General features: G+C 36.7%; 1 protein-coding gene across 1 annotated transcript in view; it reads left to right on the top strand.

Moving 5' to 3' along the window:
* Window positions 1-21,705, top strand: part of PCCA (propionyl-CoA carboxylase subunit alpha) — a 438,123-nt gene that overhangs the window by 292,591 nt on the left and 123,827 nt on the right. Inside the window, exon 19 of the mRNA XM_046664150.1 lies at window positions 5,310-5,412. Coding sequence (XP_046520106.1) covers window positions 5,310-5,412 — 103 coding nt within the window. The remainder of the gene's footprint in view (window positions 1-5,309; window positions 5,413-21,705) is intronic.

Raw genomic sequence — 21,705 nt, 5'->3', positions numbered from 1 at the left:
CTAGGCACTATTTTGTGATTCATGCTCTTCTACATAGTCTCGTGTATTCTAACGGACGCGTTTTAAATTGCATATAGGCAGAATTCTCTTCCTTCACTATGACAATTCCTAGCTTTGAAGAGGTTCTCTGAAAATGCTGCTTTTATCTTTCTTCTGCTGTGATGAACTTTAATGTTGGAGTGTTGTAAGTTCTCACATAATAAGGCTTAGATTTTTGTTTGGTTTGGCAGTAGACTTCTGTTTAAAATTCCTTTAATCTGTTCATTCCATGCTTTTTATATTCATTTTGATAGCTGATGGCTCTGGAAAGAATTTTATATGAATTTATGGCACTAATGAAACTTTTATTTGTGACTCTTCATCCATCCCAACTTGCTGAAGGTGGGTTTTTCAGTGAATTGCTGAATTTTTGTCTTTAGATTTTTTTTTCCCCTGGAGGAAATAAGAAACAATTCATATGCCAGATCTAAAGTTTCATTAAAATTGCTTATGCCCTGTTTCAGGCATTTTAAGTGGGCCATCTGTCTAAACATCTCTCCCTTTTTTTTTCTGATCATTTCCTCGACTTATTCATGAACCATGGGAGGGCTCCTTTGTAGTCTCCATGTAGCTGGTTCTGTCTACCCCCACTGAATACATCTATGTGCTTGCATAACATATCTTTTCACCGAGCTGGAAATTCTCTGAACTTGGTTCAGATGAATGGCCCAGTTTTCTGAAGGCCTTTTTCTTCCTGCAAAGATTTGTATGCAGAAGCTGACCTCTGTGGCTATGGAATGCAGCATATTATTCTTGATCATTTTACAGACCACCCACTGTGAAAGTTATGATGAAGGATTGCTTAATGATTCTTTGACCACTAACATTGTTTTAACTCAGTATTTTACTCCTAAATAGGTGATGGCGCAATTGAAAACCAGCTTTTCTGAGTGTCTGATAATGTGGTTTTGAGATGCTTATAATCCTTGATAGCTAAAGATGCTGTTATGTTTACACAAAATCTGCTTTAAAAAGACATGCAATAGCAATGTATTTGAGTATTGCTTCCACTTTTTTGAGTAAAATATTCCAATAAGTATATTAGCATTAACATTTGTGATAATCAGCTGGCGGTTTTTACCATAAAATATGGAAAATTTTAGTTTTGTTGAACATACTCATTCTGGCTGACTGATGATAATCAAAGTAGACAGGTCTGGGTAAAAGCTATTATTTGATTTGCTTTGCAAGTAGCTGTTTATGTGAATTCTTTTTTACTGGGGTTTTTGGGTTTTGTTTGTGTTTTGAAGTAGTAGCTTAAATGATATCAGCTTTGCAGATAACTAATAAGTTGTAGAGATGAAATTTTTGATTAGATGGCAGCCTCTTTCACTAGACACTTCAGTAAAGGAAGCTATTTTCTGGGTATCATTACTGTGGTGAAGTGAGTGAAGATCTAAGACTTTTTCCCCCTCTTTTCAGAGAGTTGTTCATAAAAATCTCCTTAGAGACTATTTTGAATTCAGTGGATAAATGTAATTCTCTTCTAGAATTACAATTTAGGTGATTGTTACCATTATAAACGTGTGTGTGCTAGTGGAATTGATATCACTGTTTTGAAGTAATTATTATTCATGTAATTTCAATGATTTTGCAGAAATAGAGCATATGTACTTTCAGGTCGCTATGTATTATTATCTTTATATTTTATTTCTGCTGCAGAACTTATTGATATTTATATTTAGCACATATGCCCAACCCCATTCACTTTATTTAAAAACAAAACAGAACTACTGTCCAAGTTATGTAAAAGCCAGAAGGAATCCTAGCAAATTTTGATTGTAAAAGAGTGAACTCATGAAGAGATTCCACTGTTTCACCATCTTTTTGTAGTATCTCAAGGTCTTGCTTTCACAGTGAAGCCTCTTTCCTATATCTGTTAACGTATCACCTTAAAAGAAATTGTTATAGATGTGCCACTTCAGGAGTTGTGTGCTCAGAAGAAGCAACAGCTCTCCCCTGTCACCTCCCCACCTCTGCTCTGATCCGTATTTTACAGGTGTGGAAACTTTGGTTCAAAACGATTGAATGAGTTCCCTGGGACGTTGCTAGTAAGAGAAGGGGCTGAGATGAGACCTCAGCTTTCAACTCAAAAGAGCCTGTGTTCTTTGTACAAGGTCCCTCTTGGGGCAGGTTATAGCATATATGAAACAGATGTGGATCAAAATAAAACAATGGAAAAATAAATAGTTAGGTTCTGAAGAATGGCACCTCTATGTCGCCACCATCTATAAGATTGCTTTCGGTGGGAAAACGCATTCTGGGCTCAAACAGGATGTCAGGATCAACAATTTCCCAGCTCCTCTGGAAACAGACTTGTCGCATAACTAAAAAGGGTCTCACATTTACTTGAAAGAGTGACCTCCACTGGGTCACTAAATTGTGAAAAATATTAAGCATGTAAAATAGGTTAAGTAGAAGAGAGATCACTGAAGTTTGTGTTGTGATTAGGGAACAGTTTAAGAGAGAATATTTTTCTTGAAAAATCTTAGTTTGAGAAGCAGAGAGGAGAAGGAATAAAGGGATTTCAGTGATGCGGGGAAAGGAGTATAGGCCTAGAGTTGGGGCTGATCATAATAATACAAGTTAACATTGACATGTATCATTTAATCCTCAATATATCACTGTGATGCAGATACAGTTATTATCTTTTTTACATAAGGGAACTGAGAACAAAAAAGCCATTTGCTCAAGGTCAGAACTAGTTAATGGCAAAGCTGGGTTTTGTACCAGTTTCTGCAAGTCACTAGAGCCTGAGTTTGTAACCAGTGTGCTTAGTTCTCCTGCTTGGCTTGGCTTGGTTTGTAAAGCAGTTTAAGGGCTTGGCCCTAGCAGATGTACAAGTCAGAGAATATTCAGAAATGAAATTGAATACAAAGAGTAGGGCCTTATTTTTAAGAAACTTAAGTAGTAGGTAGTTTAATTAAGATTTAACCTGGTAAGAAGTAGAAAACCATGGAACAGTTCTTGAGCAGGAGGGTAACGTAGTTACCGAGGATAGCAAAGATTTAAGGAAGCCGTGTTGCACAGTAAACTAGCCATGGGGTTATTTCTGTCATACAATACCCCTGAGAGGTCAGGTGTTGCCCCCATTGGAAGGTGAACAAAGTGCAGTCCAGTGAGGTCATCTACGTCGTTCAAGAACCGCTGGGTAGTAATCCCGGAGCCTGAGGTTCACCCTCCTTCAGGAGCTCCTGCTGTGCTCCTTGGGTGACACGGCCCCTCCTGTGCAGTGCTTGGTGCATAGCAGATGCCTCTCAAATTCTTTCCTACTCGCCCACACTCAGCCCTTTCTCCCCAACCTGTGCAGGGGGCTGGAGATATAAAAATAAGGCATGATCTTGGTCTTTTAGGAGCTCACAGGCCAATGGGAGAGACAAGCAGAAACAAGCAAATGCCCTGTAAAATGGAGCGCCCAAACGGAGGTCGAGGTGGGATGCCACAGCCCTCCTCCCTTTCCTCTCTCTGCCCCATGCCTTCGTCTCTCTCCCCTCTCCGCTCCGCCTTCTCTCCCTCCTGTGTGCTCCCATGTTGTTCTCTCAAGCTCTCATGGGTGAAGCTTTGTCCTCTGAAACAGCCCTCTTCAAATTGCCAAGAAAGGATCTTCTAGGCCTACAGTGGGCATTATTGTTGATTTGTTGATGCATTTTTTTACTTGAATTTTTATTTCTATAACATTTAAAATATTTGTCTTCAGAAAATAAATCAGTAAATAGTGGGCCAAATACAAATATTCACCTAAGTTATTAACATCCTTCATTAGACATTGTCTAGAGGTGATTTGATTATAATGATAGTTTTTGTGACTACGACTTTTTTAAAATTGAGTATGCAGAGAATTCTTTCGAAATTCAGGGGTAAATTCAAACATAACCCACAACATTTTTTCAGAACTAGGACTTAAGCCAGAGTCTGGATGCTACTTGTTTGGCACTTAGTAGATATTATGTCACAACTATAAATAATGTAAACATGCAAGACTTAAATTAGGTTAATTCAAAAATCAATAGAATTTTGTTACTTTAAAAAATTGTGAGAAAGATTTGTATTCTAAAAATGTTTTTGTCTCTGGCTGCTTGACCCAATTTTTCTCCATATAATATTGATCATACACAAGAAAAGACCTGTGCATTGACTAGTATCATTGATGTTGTACTCTTACCAAAACAAACAAACTAAAAATCAAAACAAAAACAAAGGGACACAAGAAGACTTTGGGAGGTGACGGGTATGTTTATTACCTTGCTTGTGGTGATGGTGACACAAGGGAATAAACACCAAACTCACCGAATTGTGTGTGTTAATTATTTCAGTTTTGTTTTTTTTTTTTTTGAGGAAGATTAGCCCTGAACTAACATCTGCCGCCAATCCTCTTCTTTTTTTGCTGAGGAAGATGGGCCCTGAACTAACATCAGTGCCCATCTTCCTCTACTTTATATGTAGGGTGCCTGCCACAGGATGGCTTTATAAGCCATGCATAGGTCTACACCTGGCATCCGAACAGGTAAACCCTGGGCTACCAAAGCGGAACATGTGAACTTAACCACTGCGCCACTGCCTGGCCCCAATTATGTGCAGTTCTTTTGGTTTTTTTTGTTTACTTTTGAGGAAGATTAGCCCTGAGGTAACATCCACTGCCAATCCTCTTTTTGCTGAGGAAGACTGGCCCTGAGCTAACATCCATGCCCATCTTCCTCCACTTTATATGTAGGACACCTACCACAGCATGGCTTGTGAAGCTGGGCAGTGTCCACATCTGGGATCCGAACTGGCGAACCCTGGGCTGCCAAAGTGGAATGTGCAAACTTAACCACTGTGCCACCAGGCCAGCCCCTATGTGCAGTTTTTTTGTGTATGAATTATAGCACAAGAAACCTGGATAAAAGAAAAGACTTGCATTGTAATTTTTTAAAAATAGTCTTGAACAGTAACCAAATATTGAAAAGAAATTAATCTTGCTTAAGGAAGATTAATTTTTGAAGGACTGTCACAATTAAGCAACTCAAATTCACAGACTACATGAGGGTACCACACTTATACCCAGTGACTGCTGTGTCTTGGGAGTGTCTCTGTGTTTTTTGTTTGTTTGTTTTTAACCCCTCTAGTTTAAATCCAAGAGCTTTTTTCCAAGAATAGAACCTTTTGAAATAAAATGTTCTAAAATACAGCTTTTGGCAGTTTTACCCTGCACACTTAATGTGAGAGGAAAATCAGTTTACTGAGAGAGACTAATATAAAATTAGTAACTGTTTCTTTTCTTTCTACTTCAGAGTACCTATTATTAAACCACAAGTGGCCAGCTGGGAGCTCTCAATAAAATTGCACGATGAAGTTCATACTGTTGTAGCATCAAACAGCGGGCCCACCTTCTCTGTGAGTTTTTCTTTATTTTTTTGTAATCTTGAAATTATCTATGAATATTTAAAGCAATTTTTAACCTATTCAGTGACTCTCACTTTTTGAATCTATAATGCAGCCGTGTCTCTGTTTCGTCTCCTTTAGGAAGCTGAATGTAAATGGGCATTTTTATTCTCTTATGTTAATTAGGAAACGCGTTCCTGGATTTAGCCACAGTGTCAACCCACTTCCTGATACCTCGTTCATTTTTCTGTTGTTGAGAAAGTAATACTTTTGCCTTTGTTAGAGAGAAGAGCATCTTTAATTCAAATTCCAAACATATGATAGCTGTGGTAGGTGAGCACGCTTTGAAACAAGTAATCTGAAGCCTCATAGAACATGTTTTTGAGATTTCATGTTGTGAGACATGCTTGAGCTTATTTACCTTATGGTGACATTCCTTTTGTTTTCAAGAATTTAGGCCCTTGCATAGTATCCATGACAGAACTGCTTTAGTTTAATTCTGATCTATACTGAACAATGTTACAATAAGATAGAATGTTTGTACTGTGGTCTGAATGATATGTTTAAATTCTGTGATTGGAGATTGCCAGAAAAATACCATAAAGAGTTACTATTTTCACTTGTGTCTTTTTTCACTTTCAACATGAACCCACAGCAGCTGCTGTATAGTTAGGATCATGAATACTGTCTTAATCTACGTCTCTTTTCTTGTGGCTAAGTTGCATTGAAATGTCATTTTGTTTTAGGGAAAAAGTGACTTCTTATCAAATGATTTAAAGAGGATATGAAAATCCAAATAATATAATGTCACTGAAATAAGACCTGGTGAGACTTGAGGTGTATGGCAGTTTCTTAATCCCAGCTAGAAATACTGCAAGTCAAGAATTAGTGAGAATTCATTTATTCAGCAAATATTTATTACATGCCTACTGTGTGCTAAATAAGTGCTAGGCTGTTACACTGGAGAAGCTGACATTCTTATGTGGTAGTCAGAGTCCCAAGTAAATAAGATTAATTCAAGAATTAAGGATAGTCTCCTTGGTTGTCTTTAAATTTTGTGATTTGTTCTATATGCCAAAATTGTTAAAGCATTTGTTACTAAAAGATATTTCACTCAACTCTCTTAAAGTGAAAGCTATGATGAAGTTAAACAATTGTCTTATGATATATTTTTACGATTAATTTACGTGATTCTTTATATTCCTCTTTTCTATTTGATCATTTAAAAAAATAGCTTTGTAGGGGCTGGCCCTGTGGCCTAGTGGTTAATTTCGTTGTGCTACACTTTGGTGGCCTGGGTTTGGTTCCTGGGCACGTATCTACAGCACTCATGGGTGGCCATGATGTGGCAGCAACCCACATATAAAATAGGGGAAGACTGCACACATGTTAGCTCAGGGTGAATCTTCCTCAAGCTAAAAGAGGAAGATTGGCAATGGATGTTGGCTCAGGGTGAATCTTCCTCAGCAAAAGAAAAAAAAAAAAGCATTGTAAACCATAGCAAATTGTATATATTAAATACTAAAGAGTATTAATATTATAATGTAGCATTTTCCTGGGGGAAGGTTAACCTTACAAAAATTAGCATAATTTTCAGTTCTGTACTCAGTCACCATTTGAAGTATTACTGTTAATCTGATACTCTAATACAGTGTTTTTCTAAGCATTACCTTAATAAGAAAACTGCCCAGATTATTTCTTAGAGCTGCTGTTTCTTTGTGCTTGTTTTAGATTCCGTGTTGGAAAACTAGACACCATTGGCTTGTCAGTTCAAGTGATGTCTTTTGAATTTTTCCCATAGAATTACCTCCTGTTTCACTTCTTAGCTCCTGAGGAAGTAAGGCTGTTTAAAAAAACACATCAAAATTAATGCCATAAAAATTTCTCTGGAAAATATTTACCTTAATGTATATAGTATCAAAAACTACTTTTCATATTTATTGACTTAGCTATTATGAGAAGCATCAAACCTAATTAGAAGTGAGTACTCCTGACGATGTATCCCTTTTTCCTAAGCATATTTGGATTGAGCTTCATTTGACATCAGTATTGTGAAAGGAGTCCAGTTAAATAGTGTAGACTAAGTAAAGGCTCATTGGTATGAAGATTTTAATAGTGTGGAACCCTGCTTTTAGGATGACTGTTTACTTGGTTTTCTAGATCACTCACTGCCACATCAAGAAAAAATTAATTAGCCTAGAGGTGACAGTCTAGGCTGGTGACCCCAGAGGTGGTACAGGCAAAGTGATATTTGTTTAGCCCATGGTAGTGCTTCATATACCCGATGTTTTCAGAGTTCTTTAATTTTTAAAAACTTTAAATTATAAGATGTTTCAAATGAGGAAAGTGGAGCAAATGTACAATATTCTATACAGATCTTGTATGAAAAAAGAAGACTTTCATAGGTACAGCTAAATCCTTCCTTTGTATCATCCCATTCTGCCCTCTTCTTCCCCAGAGGTGACAGCTATCCTCAAGGTGCTGGGTGTCCTTCTTGTACATGGTGTTAAACTTTCTGTATGTATATATGTACCGTAATAACGCTGAAAAAGTTGTGAAAATGTAAACACATACTTTTTTATGTAAGATTCAAAAGTAGACAAAGCAAAACAATTCCATTTACAATAGCATCAAAAAGGGTAAGATACTTAGGAATAAACTTAACCATGGAGGAGAAAGACTGGTATGCTGGAAACTACACAACATTGCTGAAAGACACTAAAGACGACACAAGTAAATGGAAAACCATCGTGTTCGTGAATTGGAAGACTTGATGTTGTTGTGATGTCAGTACTACCCAAAGTGATCAATAGATTTGATACAGTCCCTGTCAAAATCCCAACTGGATTTTTGCAGAAATAGAAAAATCCATCCTAAAATTCATATGGAATCTCAAAGAACCCCAAATAGCCAAAACAGTTTTGAAAAAGAAGAACAAAGTTGGAGAGCTCACACTTCCTGATTTCAAGACTTATTACAAAACTATAGTAATCAAAACAGTGTGGTACTGACATAAAACAGACACATAGACCAATGGAACAGGAAGCCCAGAAATAAACTCTTGGATATATGGTCAAATGACTTTTGACAGGAGTGCCAAGACCATTCAATGGGGAAAGGTCAGTCTTTTGAACAACTAGTATTGGGAAAATTGGATAGCAAAAGAATGAAGTTGGACCCTTACCTTACAAATGTGCAAAACTAACTCAAAATGTATCAAAGACCTAAATGTAAGAGCTAAAGCTATAAAACTTAAAAGAAAAAACAAGGGAAAAGCCTCATGACATTGGATTTGATGATAAATTCTTGGATATGACATCAAAAGCACAGGCAACAGAAGAAAATTAGATAAATTAGACCATATCAAAATTTGAAACTTTGGTGTATTAAAGGATGCAGTCAACAGAGTGAAAAGGCAATCCATGGAACAGGAGAAAATATCTGCATGTACCTGACAAGGAGTTATCATCCAGAATATATAAAGAACCCCAACAATTCAAAAACAGAAAAAAAAAAAAAAACCAATTTAAAAATGGGCAAAGGGCTTGAATAGACATTTCTCCAGAGAATATATACCAATGGCCAGTGAACACATGAAAAAATGCTCAATGTCACCAATTGTTAAGGAAGTGTGGATCACAACCACAACTGGATACCACCTCACAGCCCTTAGGATGGCTACTGTCAAAAAACCGCAGAAAATGGTAAGTTGGGTGAGGAGGTAGAGAAATTAGAACCCTTGTGCACTGTTGGTTGGAGTGTAAAATGGTGTAACTGTTGTGGAAAACACTATGGTGGTTCCTCAAAAAATTGAAAGTAGAATTACCATATGATCCAGCAATACCACTATTGGTTGTTTATCCAAAAAATTGAAGGCAGGGTCTTGAAGAGATAATTGTACACCTGTATTCAGCAGCATTATTCAGAGTAGCAAAGAGGTGGAAGCAACCCAAGTGTCCGTTGACAGATGAACGGATAAACAAAATGTAGTATATACATACAATGGAATGTATTAGCCTTAAAAAGGAAGAAAATTCTGACACATGCTGCAACATGGATGAACCTTGAGGACATTACGCATAAAAGGGACTACTGTATGATTGCAAATTATGCAGTCCCAGAGTAGTCAGATTCATAGACAGAAAGTAGAATGGTGGGTTGCCAGGGGTTCGGAGGAGTGGGGAATGGGGAGTTATTGTTTAAAAGATACAGAGTTTCAGTTTTGCACGATATGAAAAGGGTTCTGGAGATGGATGGTGGTGATGGTAGCACAAAAATGTATGTGTGTAATACCGCTGAACTGTACACTTAAAAATGATTACGATGGTAAATTTTATGGTATGTAAAAATTTTAAAAATACGCAAACCAATGCAAATTAGTATTTTTAATGAAAAATTTAAAAGTAGGGAGGATGAAAATTTTAAGGAATGAAGAAATCATGATAGAAGTGAAGGTTAAGTGAAGAAGTAAAAGTTAAGATAGAAGAAAAGTTAGTGGAAGTGAAGTATTTTATGTATTTTAGGTCTTTATTCTGATTCTGTATACAAGTATCAGAATGATCAGCAGAATTAAGAAGTATAAAACCTACTAAATATGAGGTTGAAATAAACTAATATTGTATATAGCTTATTAAGATGATAAATTTGAATATCAAAAACAAACTGATTCTTATTTATATTTTCATGATTCCCTTCTGGATTCTCAAGATGGTTTCCATTTCTCTTTTATTCTGTGTGACACAAAACTGGTCAAAATAGTTCTTGGTAGAGGAAAAGATTAATGCATTTGTTGTTTTAAAGATGATGAAGGGCTAAATTCATATTGAGGACAATTCATTCCAAAGAAAAATGTCAGATGCAAAAATTGAGACAGAGATCTTCAAAGAAAAATGTCTTGATGGGAAGAAAATTAGCATAGGAATTCAGCTTTCCCAAAGATAGAAAATGAGCACTGTACATGCGCTTAAAAAAATTTTTACCTGATATTTCATGTTAACTACTAATAAACTAGAAAAGTTATATATGATTCTAGATATTGAATTAGATACCCTTTGTTACAATAAGCCAGTGATAGAAATTTTTCTGAAGACCTTGTAAACTATTTAAGAATAACCAGAATCCTTAGGTTATTGACTTTTCACATACCAATGTGATTTTTGTGCTAATATTAAAAAGAAGACTCTAATCTAAATGATCAAAAGGAATGTTTAGTATGGTCAAGGAAAATAATTCTTTTCAATTTTCTTTAAGTTCTTTTCAGTTCACTTTCCCAAATGAGATTTATTTTTTCTTCTTTTTTTTCTTTTTTTTAAGATTGACTCTGAGCTAACATCTGTTGCCAATCTTTTTCTTTTTTCCTTGTCTTCTCCCCAAAGCCCTCCAGTACCTAGTTGTATATTCTAGTTGTAGGTCCTTTTAGTTCTGTGGGACACCACCTCAGCATGGCTTGATAAGTGGTGCTGGGTCCGTGCCCAGGATCTGAACCAGTGAAACCTTGGGCCGCCAAAGTGGAGCACACGAACTTAACCACTCTGCCATGGGGCCGGCCCGTTTTTGCTTCTTTAGAAAGGTCAAAACCTTACATTTTGATAGGCATAAAACTTTGCTGCAGTTTTAAATTACAATCAGAATCCTTTCATTCTTCCAATTTTAAGTAAGTTATGTATTGATAAAATTTGTATTAAAAGTTAAATGGCAGAGATCCACTTCTGGAACAGGAGTTCTATGCAGGAAACTAACTATAATTTGTGAAAATTATGAAAATCTCTCTTTGCAGATGACATATTTTTGTATGTAGAAAAATCCTAAGAAATCCCTTAAGAAACTATTGTAAGTAATGAACAAGTTCAGCAAGGGTGCAGGATGCAGAATAAATATGTAAAAATGAGTTATATTTCTACTCACTTGCAGTGAACAATCCAAAAATAAAATTATGAAAACAATTCCATTAACAAGAGCATCAAAAGAATAAAATACTTGGGAGTAAATTTAACAAAAGTGTAAGTGTAAGAAAACTTATACTGAGAAAACTACAAACTTTTGAGAAACATTAAAATCCAAATAAATAGAAAGCATTTCATATTCATGCATTGAAAAACTTAATGTTGTTAAAATGACAATACTTCCCAAAATGGTCTTCATAGTCAGTACAGTTCCTATCAGAATCCAAGCTTTATTTTTGTCAGAAATTGACAAGCTGATACTAAAATTCATATAGAAACTTAAGGGTCTCAGAATAGCCAAAACAATATTTAAAAAAACGAATGGAATTAGAGAACTCAGAGTTCCCCCTTTCAAAACTTACTACAAAACTGTCTTGTAATCAAGTCAGTGTAGTACTTGCATAAAGATAACTGTATATCAATGGGAAAGACTTGAGAATCCAGAAATAAACTTATAAATATATGGTCACCTGATTTTTAACCAAAGGTGGCAAAATAATTTGATTAGGGAAAGAATAGTCTTTTCAACAAATGGTGCTGGAACAAGTATATATCCACATGTAAAAGCATGAAGTTGGATCCCTACTTCATATTGAGTTAATATACCAAAATTAACCTAGAATGGATAAAAGATTTAAATTTAAAAGGTAAAACAATAAAACTCTTAGAAGAAAACGTATGGGTATATCTTTGTGACCTTGCATGTGGCAGTGGTTTCTTAGATATGACACCAAAAGCACAAGCAACAAAAGAAAAAATAGATAAATTGGTCTTTGTCAAAATTAAAAACTTTGCTGCAAAGGATACTAACACAAAATTGAAAAGACAAACTACACAATGGGAAAAAATATTTGTGAATCATATATCCAATAAAACACTTATATTTAAAATACATAGAGAAAACTTACAACTTAATAAGAAAAAGACAACCCAATATAAAAATGGGCAAAAGATCAGACATTTCTTAAAAGAATATATACAATTGCCAGTAAGCACATGTAAAGATGCTCAGCATCATTGTCATCAGGGAAATGCAAATCAAAACTATAATGAGATAGCACCTCACACCCACTGGATGGCTATAATAAGAACAGTCAGATATTAGCAAATGTTGCTGAAGATACAGAGAAATGGGAACCCTGATACACTCTTGGGGAATGTAAAATCGTGCAGCTGCTTTGGAAGAGTCTGGCATTTCCTCAGAAGGTTAAACATCTGGGTTATCGAGAACCTTGACTCCATTACATCATGAGTATTTAATCATGAATATTTAAATAAATATTTTTAGACTTATTTATATCCTTGTTACAATGGTAGATGTATTTTATCTTCCAAATAATATTTCAAGTAATAATTTTTCCAAATAATAGTTGCTGGGCTAGATGGCAGCAACTCAAAAGATGAATTAAATAGGAATAATGTTCATTTATCCTTTTTGCAAAATAATTTGGTAACATTCATGAAAGACCTTTAAAAATATTCGTATTTTTTGGTCCACTAAATCCACTTCCAGAAATCCATCCCAAGGAAGCAATGAAAAATTGTTAATATGAACATGATATTGTGCGGGGAAAAAAAATTAAAGGCAGTGTGCGTTGGAGCTATCCATGTGAACAATCTCTACTTATGGTGGTAAAGGGAAGGCAGACGTGGAAGTGATTAAAATACAGCGATAAATGCCTTAACAGAGGTGCTTCAACTAATTAAATCCATGAGAAAGAAAGAAGAAAGCACTCAACTGCCTGAGGCAAAGGAAGGATTTAGGGGAAGATGAAGAGTTCTGCTTGGCAGAGAAGACTAATGAGTACCAACTTAGAACATGATTTATGTGTGAGCTGCGACTTGCCGTGAAATCACAGTATAAATAGGTGAGGAAAAACAGAGGGACGAGGTAGCATAGGAGAGGTAAATTTGTTGAAAAATCAGAGGCATCTTCTATAGATAAATAACTTTAATTTCTTGTTATGGAAGTGTATGCTTCCTTAATTTTATTACTTGGTTGCCGTAAACAGTAAAGTGAGGAAGGGATTTCCCTTTCGTCTTCTAGTTTTTTTGATACTTATTTTAGCCTAGTCAAAGGTATTTTCATGAAGCAACGGATTACTTTCATCTGTTTTATTGAATATGTGCCTTGTCCCAGGCACTGTGATAAGCACTTTACAAACATTATCTCTAAATGAGATAGTCGTAAACCTGAAGGTAGATGTCAGTAGCCTCAGTTTACAGATGAGTGTGGAAACTGAGGTTCAGAACTACTAACAGTAGCCGGAGTCACAGAGCTTGTGAGTGTAGAATCTAAGACCAAACCCAGGTCAGTATGATTCCAAGGCCAATGAGCTACTACCTTTTGGTATCTCATTCTACAAAGTAGGTTTTTTTTTATGTTTTCTTCTTCTTTTTTTCTTTTTTGGTGAGGAAGATTGGTCCTGAGCTAAGATCTGTTGCCAATCTTCCTCTTTTTCTTTTTCTTCCCAAAGCCCCGGTACATAGTTGCATATCCTAGTTGTAAGTGATTGTAGCTCTTCTACGTAGGATGCTGCACAGCGTGGCCTGATGAGTGGTGTGTAGGTCCACGCCCAGGATCCAAACTGGTGAACCCTGGGCTGCTGAAGCAGAGCGCACGAACTTAACCACTTGGCCACCAGGCCCGCCCCTGCAAAGTAATTTTGATAGGCAAAATTCTGAGAAATAGTAGCACTGTCGTGGAAAATTAGTTCTACTAGACTGTAGATAGATCATCGTTAATACAAGGAATAATACGTTCATTTTTAACCAGAATAGTTTTATCTCATGATAAAAGGAATTCTCTTTGTGATATGCTGAAATTAAGGCTCAAGTCATACCATTAAAGGAATCCATGAAAGCATCACAGGAACTTGAATAAATCACGAAAACATTATGTGACACAATATTATGTACACAGTTTTAAAGGTACACAATTAGAGATACTGGTTGAGAATAGCTGTTAGAAAGCATTTTTAATATCTTATTACCTCTTGTAGGTGTTGATGGATTTTTCAAATTGGTGTTAAAATTGAAAATATTGATTTTTAGCAGTGATTTTACAGTTTTATCCAAATAAGTAATACTTTTTGAGTGCAATACAACATTTGAGCTAGATAAGATTTTGTGTCTAAAACAGTTTGTGCTTTCATTTTGTTTTCTTAATAATGTTCGTTTTAGTTGATATAAAATTGTCTCATCTTGAGATGCCTGTGGTGGAGGGAGGGAAATGTTTTGTAGTATTCATATCATTGAAATTACCACCCTATATTTTTCTTCTCAAAGAAAGAATATGGTGATGAACATAAGAATAAAAAATAATAATTACATATGGATGCCTAATAAGTAATTATATATGCATTGTTTGAGGTTTTCTTTCTCTAATATAGCCAACCCTTTCCCATTTGTTTTACCACCATGTATTCTGTTCTAGATTTCTTGACTAAGAAAGCATTCCACCAGAGTTTTTTTTTGATATTCAGAGAGCACTTTGATAATGTGGTTTTAAGTAGAGCTGTTTAAGTATTTTTACATAATATTTTCATAAAGATGAAGAATTGAATGAATTTAGCATATACCAATAAATAATCTTGTGCACAAAATAACATTTTATGTTTTCAAATGTTGGTGTAGAGAATCTTAAATAAGAGTTTATACCTGCGTTATACACCATAATCTCTCTTCCTTTTCCTGTTTGTAGAGTAGAGAAGTAATGCTAAATTGCGTGGTTACTGGAATTTTTATAGGGACTTGGTAAGAATCATGGTTCTTTTAAAGAAATAGTTTTCAAATACCCTTTCTAGAAAAAATACAATATTATTATATCAGTCCTTTGCCTCTAAGGTCAGTTTTTGGATTAGACTCATTCTTGAACATGAAAAAAATATCAGCAAACAAGATCAACTCACTATTACATTTGTACCTACTATAGGCTTTTTATTAAAAAATTATCTATGGCTTAAGTGCACAGTGGGTAGACAGAACAAGAAAAGGATATTTTTGTAGTAGCATTTTTTTTCTTCTTCTCCCCAAAGCCTCCAGTACATAGTTCTGTATTCTAGTTGTACACCCTTCTAGTTGTGCCATGTGGGACGCCACCTCAGCCTGGCTTGATGAGTGGTGCTAGGTCCACACCCAGGATCTGAACCTGTAAAACCCTGGGCCACCAAAGCAGGGCACGTGAACTTAACCACTTGGCTGTGGGGCCAGCCCCTATAGTAGCATTTTCACTGAATACCATACTACTGTTAGGCGCTTATAATAAAGGACTATAATCCTATTCAGAATTGATTTATAGTATGTGAGAAATGATAGAAAATTGAGGTAAGTTTTTGAAGTTATGCAATATTTCATATTTAAAATAAAACAAATTTTTTCTTTTAACAGTAGTTCAATGTTATCATGGAAAGTACTTCTCTTGTTAGGCAATTGTTTCACTTAGACCTCCCCCACCCCCCCAGTTTTAAAGAGTATACTAAACAAAGTAGCAAAAAATCTTATCCTATTTGCAGAAAATATTTTGTTATCAATGAATTTCTTTTCTGAAAAAAGTAATACGTGTAAACATGAAATTCTTTCACTTTGGCAAAAGCATTTCTTGATAAAATTATTTTTCCATTTGAGAAAAAAATTACTCAGAAAATAAGTTAGAGTAATGCTTAAAAAATGTCAAATTTTTCTGCAAAAAATTTAAAAACATCATAAGTAGAGCCAACAGAGAAGCCAACAGACTAGAGGGAAAATTTGTGGCTCATCCTAGTGACAAAACAGAAATGTTCTTAATATATAAAGAACTCTTACACATCGACATGAAAAAGACCAGTCACCTATGTGAAAAATGTTCAAAGACAGTTTATAGCAGAGAAAAATAAATGGCTCCTGCGCATATGAGAAAATGTGCTAAACCACACAGAGAAATTCAAGTTAGAATTATGATGAGGTACCATTTTCCACCTACTTCCACCTATTTCTACTTCCACCTAAAGTTTTGGCAAAGATAAAAAATTTGATAATTCGCTAATTTTACAAGGTGGCAGAAAAATAAGCCCACATATATTACTGGTGGGAATATAAATTGATAGATCCCATGGAGAACAATTTGGCCAAATGATTTTCTCCTATAGGATATGTTGACGTGTAGGAGATGCACAGGTATGTTCAGGCAATATTGTTTGTAGTAGCAGAAGACTGGAGACAACTGAAACGCCCATCAGAAAGAGGTAATTAAATGTAACACATCCATGTCATTGAACTACGGTATGGCCATTAGAAAGGCTTGGAACAGTCTCTGTGCTGATACGTTAGGTGACAAAAGCAACGTACTTTCATATGTAGAAAAGAATATATATATATAGTTATGCTTATTGTGGTATTGAATATCTTGGAAAGAGGCACGAGAAACTGATAACCATGATTCCCTTTGAGTTGGAGAGCAGGATGGCTGACCCATGACAGAAGTGAGAAGATACATACCTTATATTGGATGTGTCTTTAGTACTTTTTGAATTTTGAACCCTGTGTAATGCCTATCTCCCCCACCACCAAAAAAAAAAAAAAGGAGAGAGATTTCAGAACTGTGTAGTGGAAGGTTCTGCAAGATGTGAGACTAGTGAAGTAATGGAATTTTAATTACCTACAAAGAAACTCCTCCAATGCCTGTGCCGTGCAGGGAAGTAGTCAGATGAGCAGCTGGCTCACTGAATGAAGAGCTCTGGTAGGACACATGTAACTACATAAAGTGCAATTCCTGGAACTCCTCCGGCCAGGGCTCTGAGCTTGAAAGTGGTTACTGAGATCACTTAATAGGCTATGTTAAGAGGTTGATCTAATCTGAGTCAAACTGGGAAAAGCAAAGAAAGGCCTGTGACATGGGCTAGAGTTAAAGGACTGAGACATGGGTTTGGACAGCTCCTCCAACAGCCTGTCAGTTTTCCTTCTTTAGGTCTCTAAACCACCCGGAGAGATTACTGTTTAGAAGAGTTAGAGAGCTGTATGCCTTGCTCTTGGCAAAAGGGTAGTGAGAGCTCACTCCGAAAGTTTTGCTCAGGGTCCTAGAATTCATAGTAATTTCTTTGGTCCTAAAACATGGCTGGTGGGATGGAATTATTCTCCCTGGTCCTTGGTTTAAGGAAGAAGATCCAAAAGTAACTTGCTCTCCAGTGTTAACTTCTTTACCTCAAGCTAAAGAGTATCCTTTCAAAGCGAACTCATCCAAATTAGCTTCATGTCTGATAGGAGGGGGTCAGATAAACGAGGCTGTGGAAAAGTCACGTCTGAAGAGTAACCTTGCACAGCTTGATCTGTTTACTTTTTAAATGCGGCCTTGTTCAGTGGAGTATGGTACTGTGCTTTTGAACCATAGGACCAAATTTTCATAAAAAGGCAAAGCTCCTGCCATGTAATCTGGAGAATTGCTTGTCTACTTGGGTGCACATTTGCACCTGTACCCTCTTGAATGACTCGGTCATGTTGTGCTCAGGAGTCAAGTAACTTGTTATGTGACTAAATGAGAGAAAAAAAGTTATAACATCCAGTTACTTTGGAAATGAAAAACACTAAATGGTATTGGTTGTTATTATATTAGAGTTGGCAAATACTATAATTTAGACTTAAAGTGATTTTTAGTATTATTCTCTGGTTGTAGCCATTTTCTGAAAAATTTTATTTAGAATAAAACTTTGTTGACACCATATATTCAGATTGAGTTCAGTTCAATTTTATAAGCCCTTATAAATAATCCATAGTAGTCTAATAGCCTGTTATGGGTACTGGTAAAATTTCTACCATAAAAATTTATTAAAATTTATTTTATTCATTTTTCTATGATATTATTGGCCCCTTAAACTTATTAATAAATAAAATGAACAGTGAAGCCAACCATTAAAGTGCCTTTGCTGAGTGATTCCACCATTAAATGAATTTAAATATATTTATAGGCACTATACACTTATCATTTCAGTTGTGATCTAGTTTCTAAGCTGTTTATTGAGTACCTCAAGTGACCCAGGTCCTGGAGAACCAGTAGTACTCAAGAGACTGACATCTCACTCCTTATTGACTTTGCCATCTGTTGAGGAAGAAAAGGACAAAGAGTGTGTCAGTCAACTAGAACAAGTGAGTGTTGACAGGGAGAGGCAGGTACTGTGGAGAACACATGGGAAGCCCTAACCTGGATGTGGAGGTGGTTGTGGAAGGCTTTAGGATGGGAAGAATGGCTGAACTGAGACCTAAAGAAGGCAGGTGGGGGCCGGCCCCATGGCCCAGGGGTTAAGTTCACACTCAGCTTCAGTGGCCTGGGGTTCGCCAGTTCAGATCCTAGGTAAGGATCTACACACCACTCATCAAGCCATGCTGTGGTGGCGTCCCACGTAGAACTAGAATGACCTACAACTAGTATATTCAACTATGTACTGGGGTTCTGGGGAGAAAAACAAAAGAGGAAGATTGGCAACAGATGTTAGCTCAGGGCCAATCTTCCTCACCAAATAAGAAATACTGTTCCTTATTTAAAAAAAAATAAAGAAGGCAGGTAGAGGGTGAGGTAGGGCAAGGGGTCAGAGTTTTGAAGACGTATATAAAAAGTATAAAAAGAACTAAAAGATTGTATGATATGTCTGAGGAAATGAAAGAATTTATCTATGACTGGGGCATGGAAAGCCTGAAGTAGGGGACCTGATGGTAGAGATGGAGGGTGGTGAGAGGTGAGATGTGAAGGAAAAGGCCATAATGAACGAAGCAGAGACCTGATGATGTGGAAATTTGTAGGCCATGTTAAAATGGTCTGGATGTATCTGGAGAACAGTGGAGAACCACAGAAGGCCTTCCTTTAGGAAATTGATCAACATTGCCTGTTAGAAAGATCACTCTGCTTACGTTATGGAGAATAGATTGGAAGAGTGAAGGAGTGAAGACTAGAGTGGAGAACTGTCAGAAGGCTACTGAAAAGTAGTAGCGCAATGGAAGATATTAATAACCTCAACTACAATTATTACGGCAGCAGGAAAAAATGGATTGATATGAGAGACGTTTAAAATGTAGAGGCAGCTACACGTGGAGAGTGATGGTAAACCAGCATTTGTTGAATGGTAATAATATTATCTAATATATATTACACGTTTAATATATGTCAAGCATGGTGCTAAGAGATTCCCAAGCAGTATGTGATAGAGTAACAAGCACAGCCATTGGGTACTAAGTGCTGTCCTAAGTGCTTCACATATATGGTCTACCTTAATCTCTACATCAGCCCTAGAAGGCGCAAGTACTAGCGTTATTCCTGTTTTAAGAATTAGGCGACTGAAGCACAGAGAGGTTAAGTATTTTCCTAAAGCCACACAGGTAGTGGCAGAGCAGGGGTTCCCATCCAGGGATGCGAGTCCAGTGACTGAGCTGGCACTTTCACATGATAAGCTGTCTCACGTCAACCCTGTGGTTTAGTGTGAAGGGAGAGAGGGGTTAAGGATTCTGCCTTCCTGGGTAGCTGATTAGATGATTGTGCTGTTTGCTGAAATGTGGTGTACAGAGGGATTTAGGAGATAGGGCGATAATTCGAATTGTGGACATGTTGTTGTAGGTGTCTGAGATATAAAAGTGGAGATGTTTACTAGGTCATTGTATTAAGATTCTGTGTCTCAAGAGAGTGTTTAAAGAAGGTGAAAAGGTTGATGTTGGTGAACATTATTAAGAGGTTGCAAAAAGAAAGAAAAACCCTGAGACGTGTCTGTTGGATTTAGCAGAAATAATTGATCAGGGAGAGAGCAATCTCAGTGGTGTAATGGGAAGAAATCAAATTGTAGTGGGTTAAGACGTGTGGACGAGTATAGGGAACAACTCTTCTAAGAAAAGGAAGGAGGTGAGCGTGGTGGTTGAATGGTTCATAGCATTGAGGGAGGATTTGCTTGTTAAAGGTGGAATAAATTTGCATATTTTTAAATGCTGATGAGTTAGTGCCAGAAGAAGGAAGTGTTTGAAGATTAAGGGATGAGGAAAAAAAGAGCAGAACTAAGAGAAGGGATTCTGTTCCATTTTGTGTGAAGGGAAGAAGGAAAAGATGAAGATGAAGGGAAAGTTGGTGGTGTATTCTCTGGTGGCAGCTACTATGTTCCCTGTGAAGTTGAAAGTGGGATGGTTTGCTTAGACTGAGGGGGAGCAGGTTGTGGCATTAGAAATCTGAGGTACATGGAATAGATTTTAAATGATTGTTGTTGACATTAGGAGGGAGAATTGACTTCAACACAAGAGCTAGGCACACCGGAAGTCCATTTGAGGTTGTAGATCAGGATTTGTAATGGCATCGTTGCATGTGCTCAGAGAGCAGAAGGTGGTTCCGCATGCCTGACGCAGGGCTTGGGAGGAAAGGCGGGAGTTACCGTGATGCAAGTGGCGATGAGCAGTTCCTGAAAGGCCTCTTAAATCACGGGTTTCGATTTTATTCTGAGGTTGTTTGTTATTCTGGCCGTCTCTTATTAGAGCCGTTTACAAAGTATGTTCGAGAAATACTGTTGATTGACAGAGGTTTTTTGAAAGTCTAAATTGTGTTCAAATTGATATGAGAATTAATAGACTTTGTACTTTGATCACTGGTGTAAATGAATAAATTTATGTCCTATTTTTAGTAAACCCATATTTGATGGCAAGTTTTTTACTCTCTAATGCTGGTAAGTTGAGAGTTTTGTTTTTGTTTTTGTTTCATTTTGTCTTCGTTGTTGTTTTTACATGGGAAAGCACGAACAGATTTTGGGCCTCTTAAATAACACCATAGTTACTTGCTATCATGTCACAGTGTTTATTTCCTTCATTGCACTTGTCATAAACTTCAATTATCTTCTTTATTTCTTTGCCCACTTGTTTAATTTCTGTCTCTTCACACTAAAATACAAGCTTTATAAGGATGAGGACCTTGTCTTGTTTATCTTTTGTACTTCTCAGGAAATGTTTTTTGAGTTGAGGGGATGGTAGAAGGAAAATAAGAAAGGAAAAGGGGGAGGGAGGAACACCTCCCACAGTGGGACAGGCAGGAGAGTGAATCTACCATTGAGTTTGCTTACAGTGAATGTGGTGTCTCCTGCACTCTCAAACTTGAAGAACACTGAAGAAATGTGGGTTGGAACTTTTTTTTTTTTTTTTTTTTGGTGAGGAAGATTGGCCCTGAGCTAACATCCTTTGCCAATCTTCCTCTTTTTGCTTGAGAAAGATTCTCCCTGAGCTAACATCTGTGGCAGTCTTCCTATATTTTGTATGTTTTGTATGTGGAATGCCACCGCAGCATGGCCCAATGAGTGGTGTGTAGGTCCACGCCTGGGATCCGAACCTGCAAACCCTGGGCCGCCAAAGCAGAGTGTGTGAACTTAACCACTACGCC

Source organism: Equus quagga, chromosome 6 (genome assembly GCF_021613505.1).
Source record: "Equus quagga isolate Etosha38 chromosome 6, UCLA_HA_Equagga_1.0, whole genome shotgun sequence".
In the NCBI taxonomy this organism is placed as follows: domain Eukaryota; kingdom Metazoa; phylum Chordata; class Mammalia; order Perissodactyla; family Equidae; genus Equus; species Equus quagga.
This window is presented reverse-complemented; position numbering and strand designations above follow the sequence as displayed.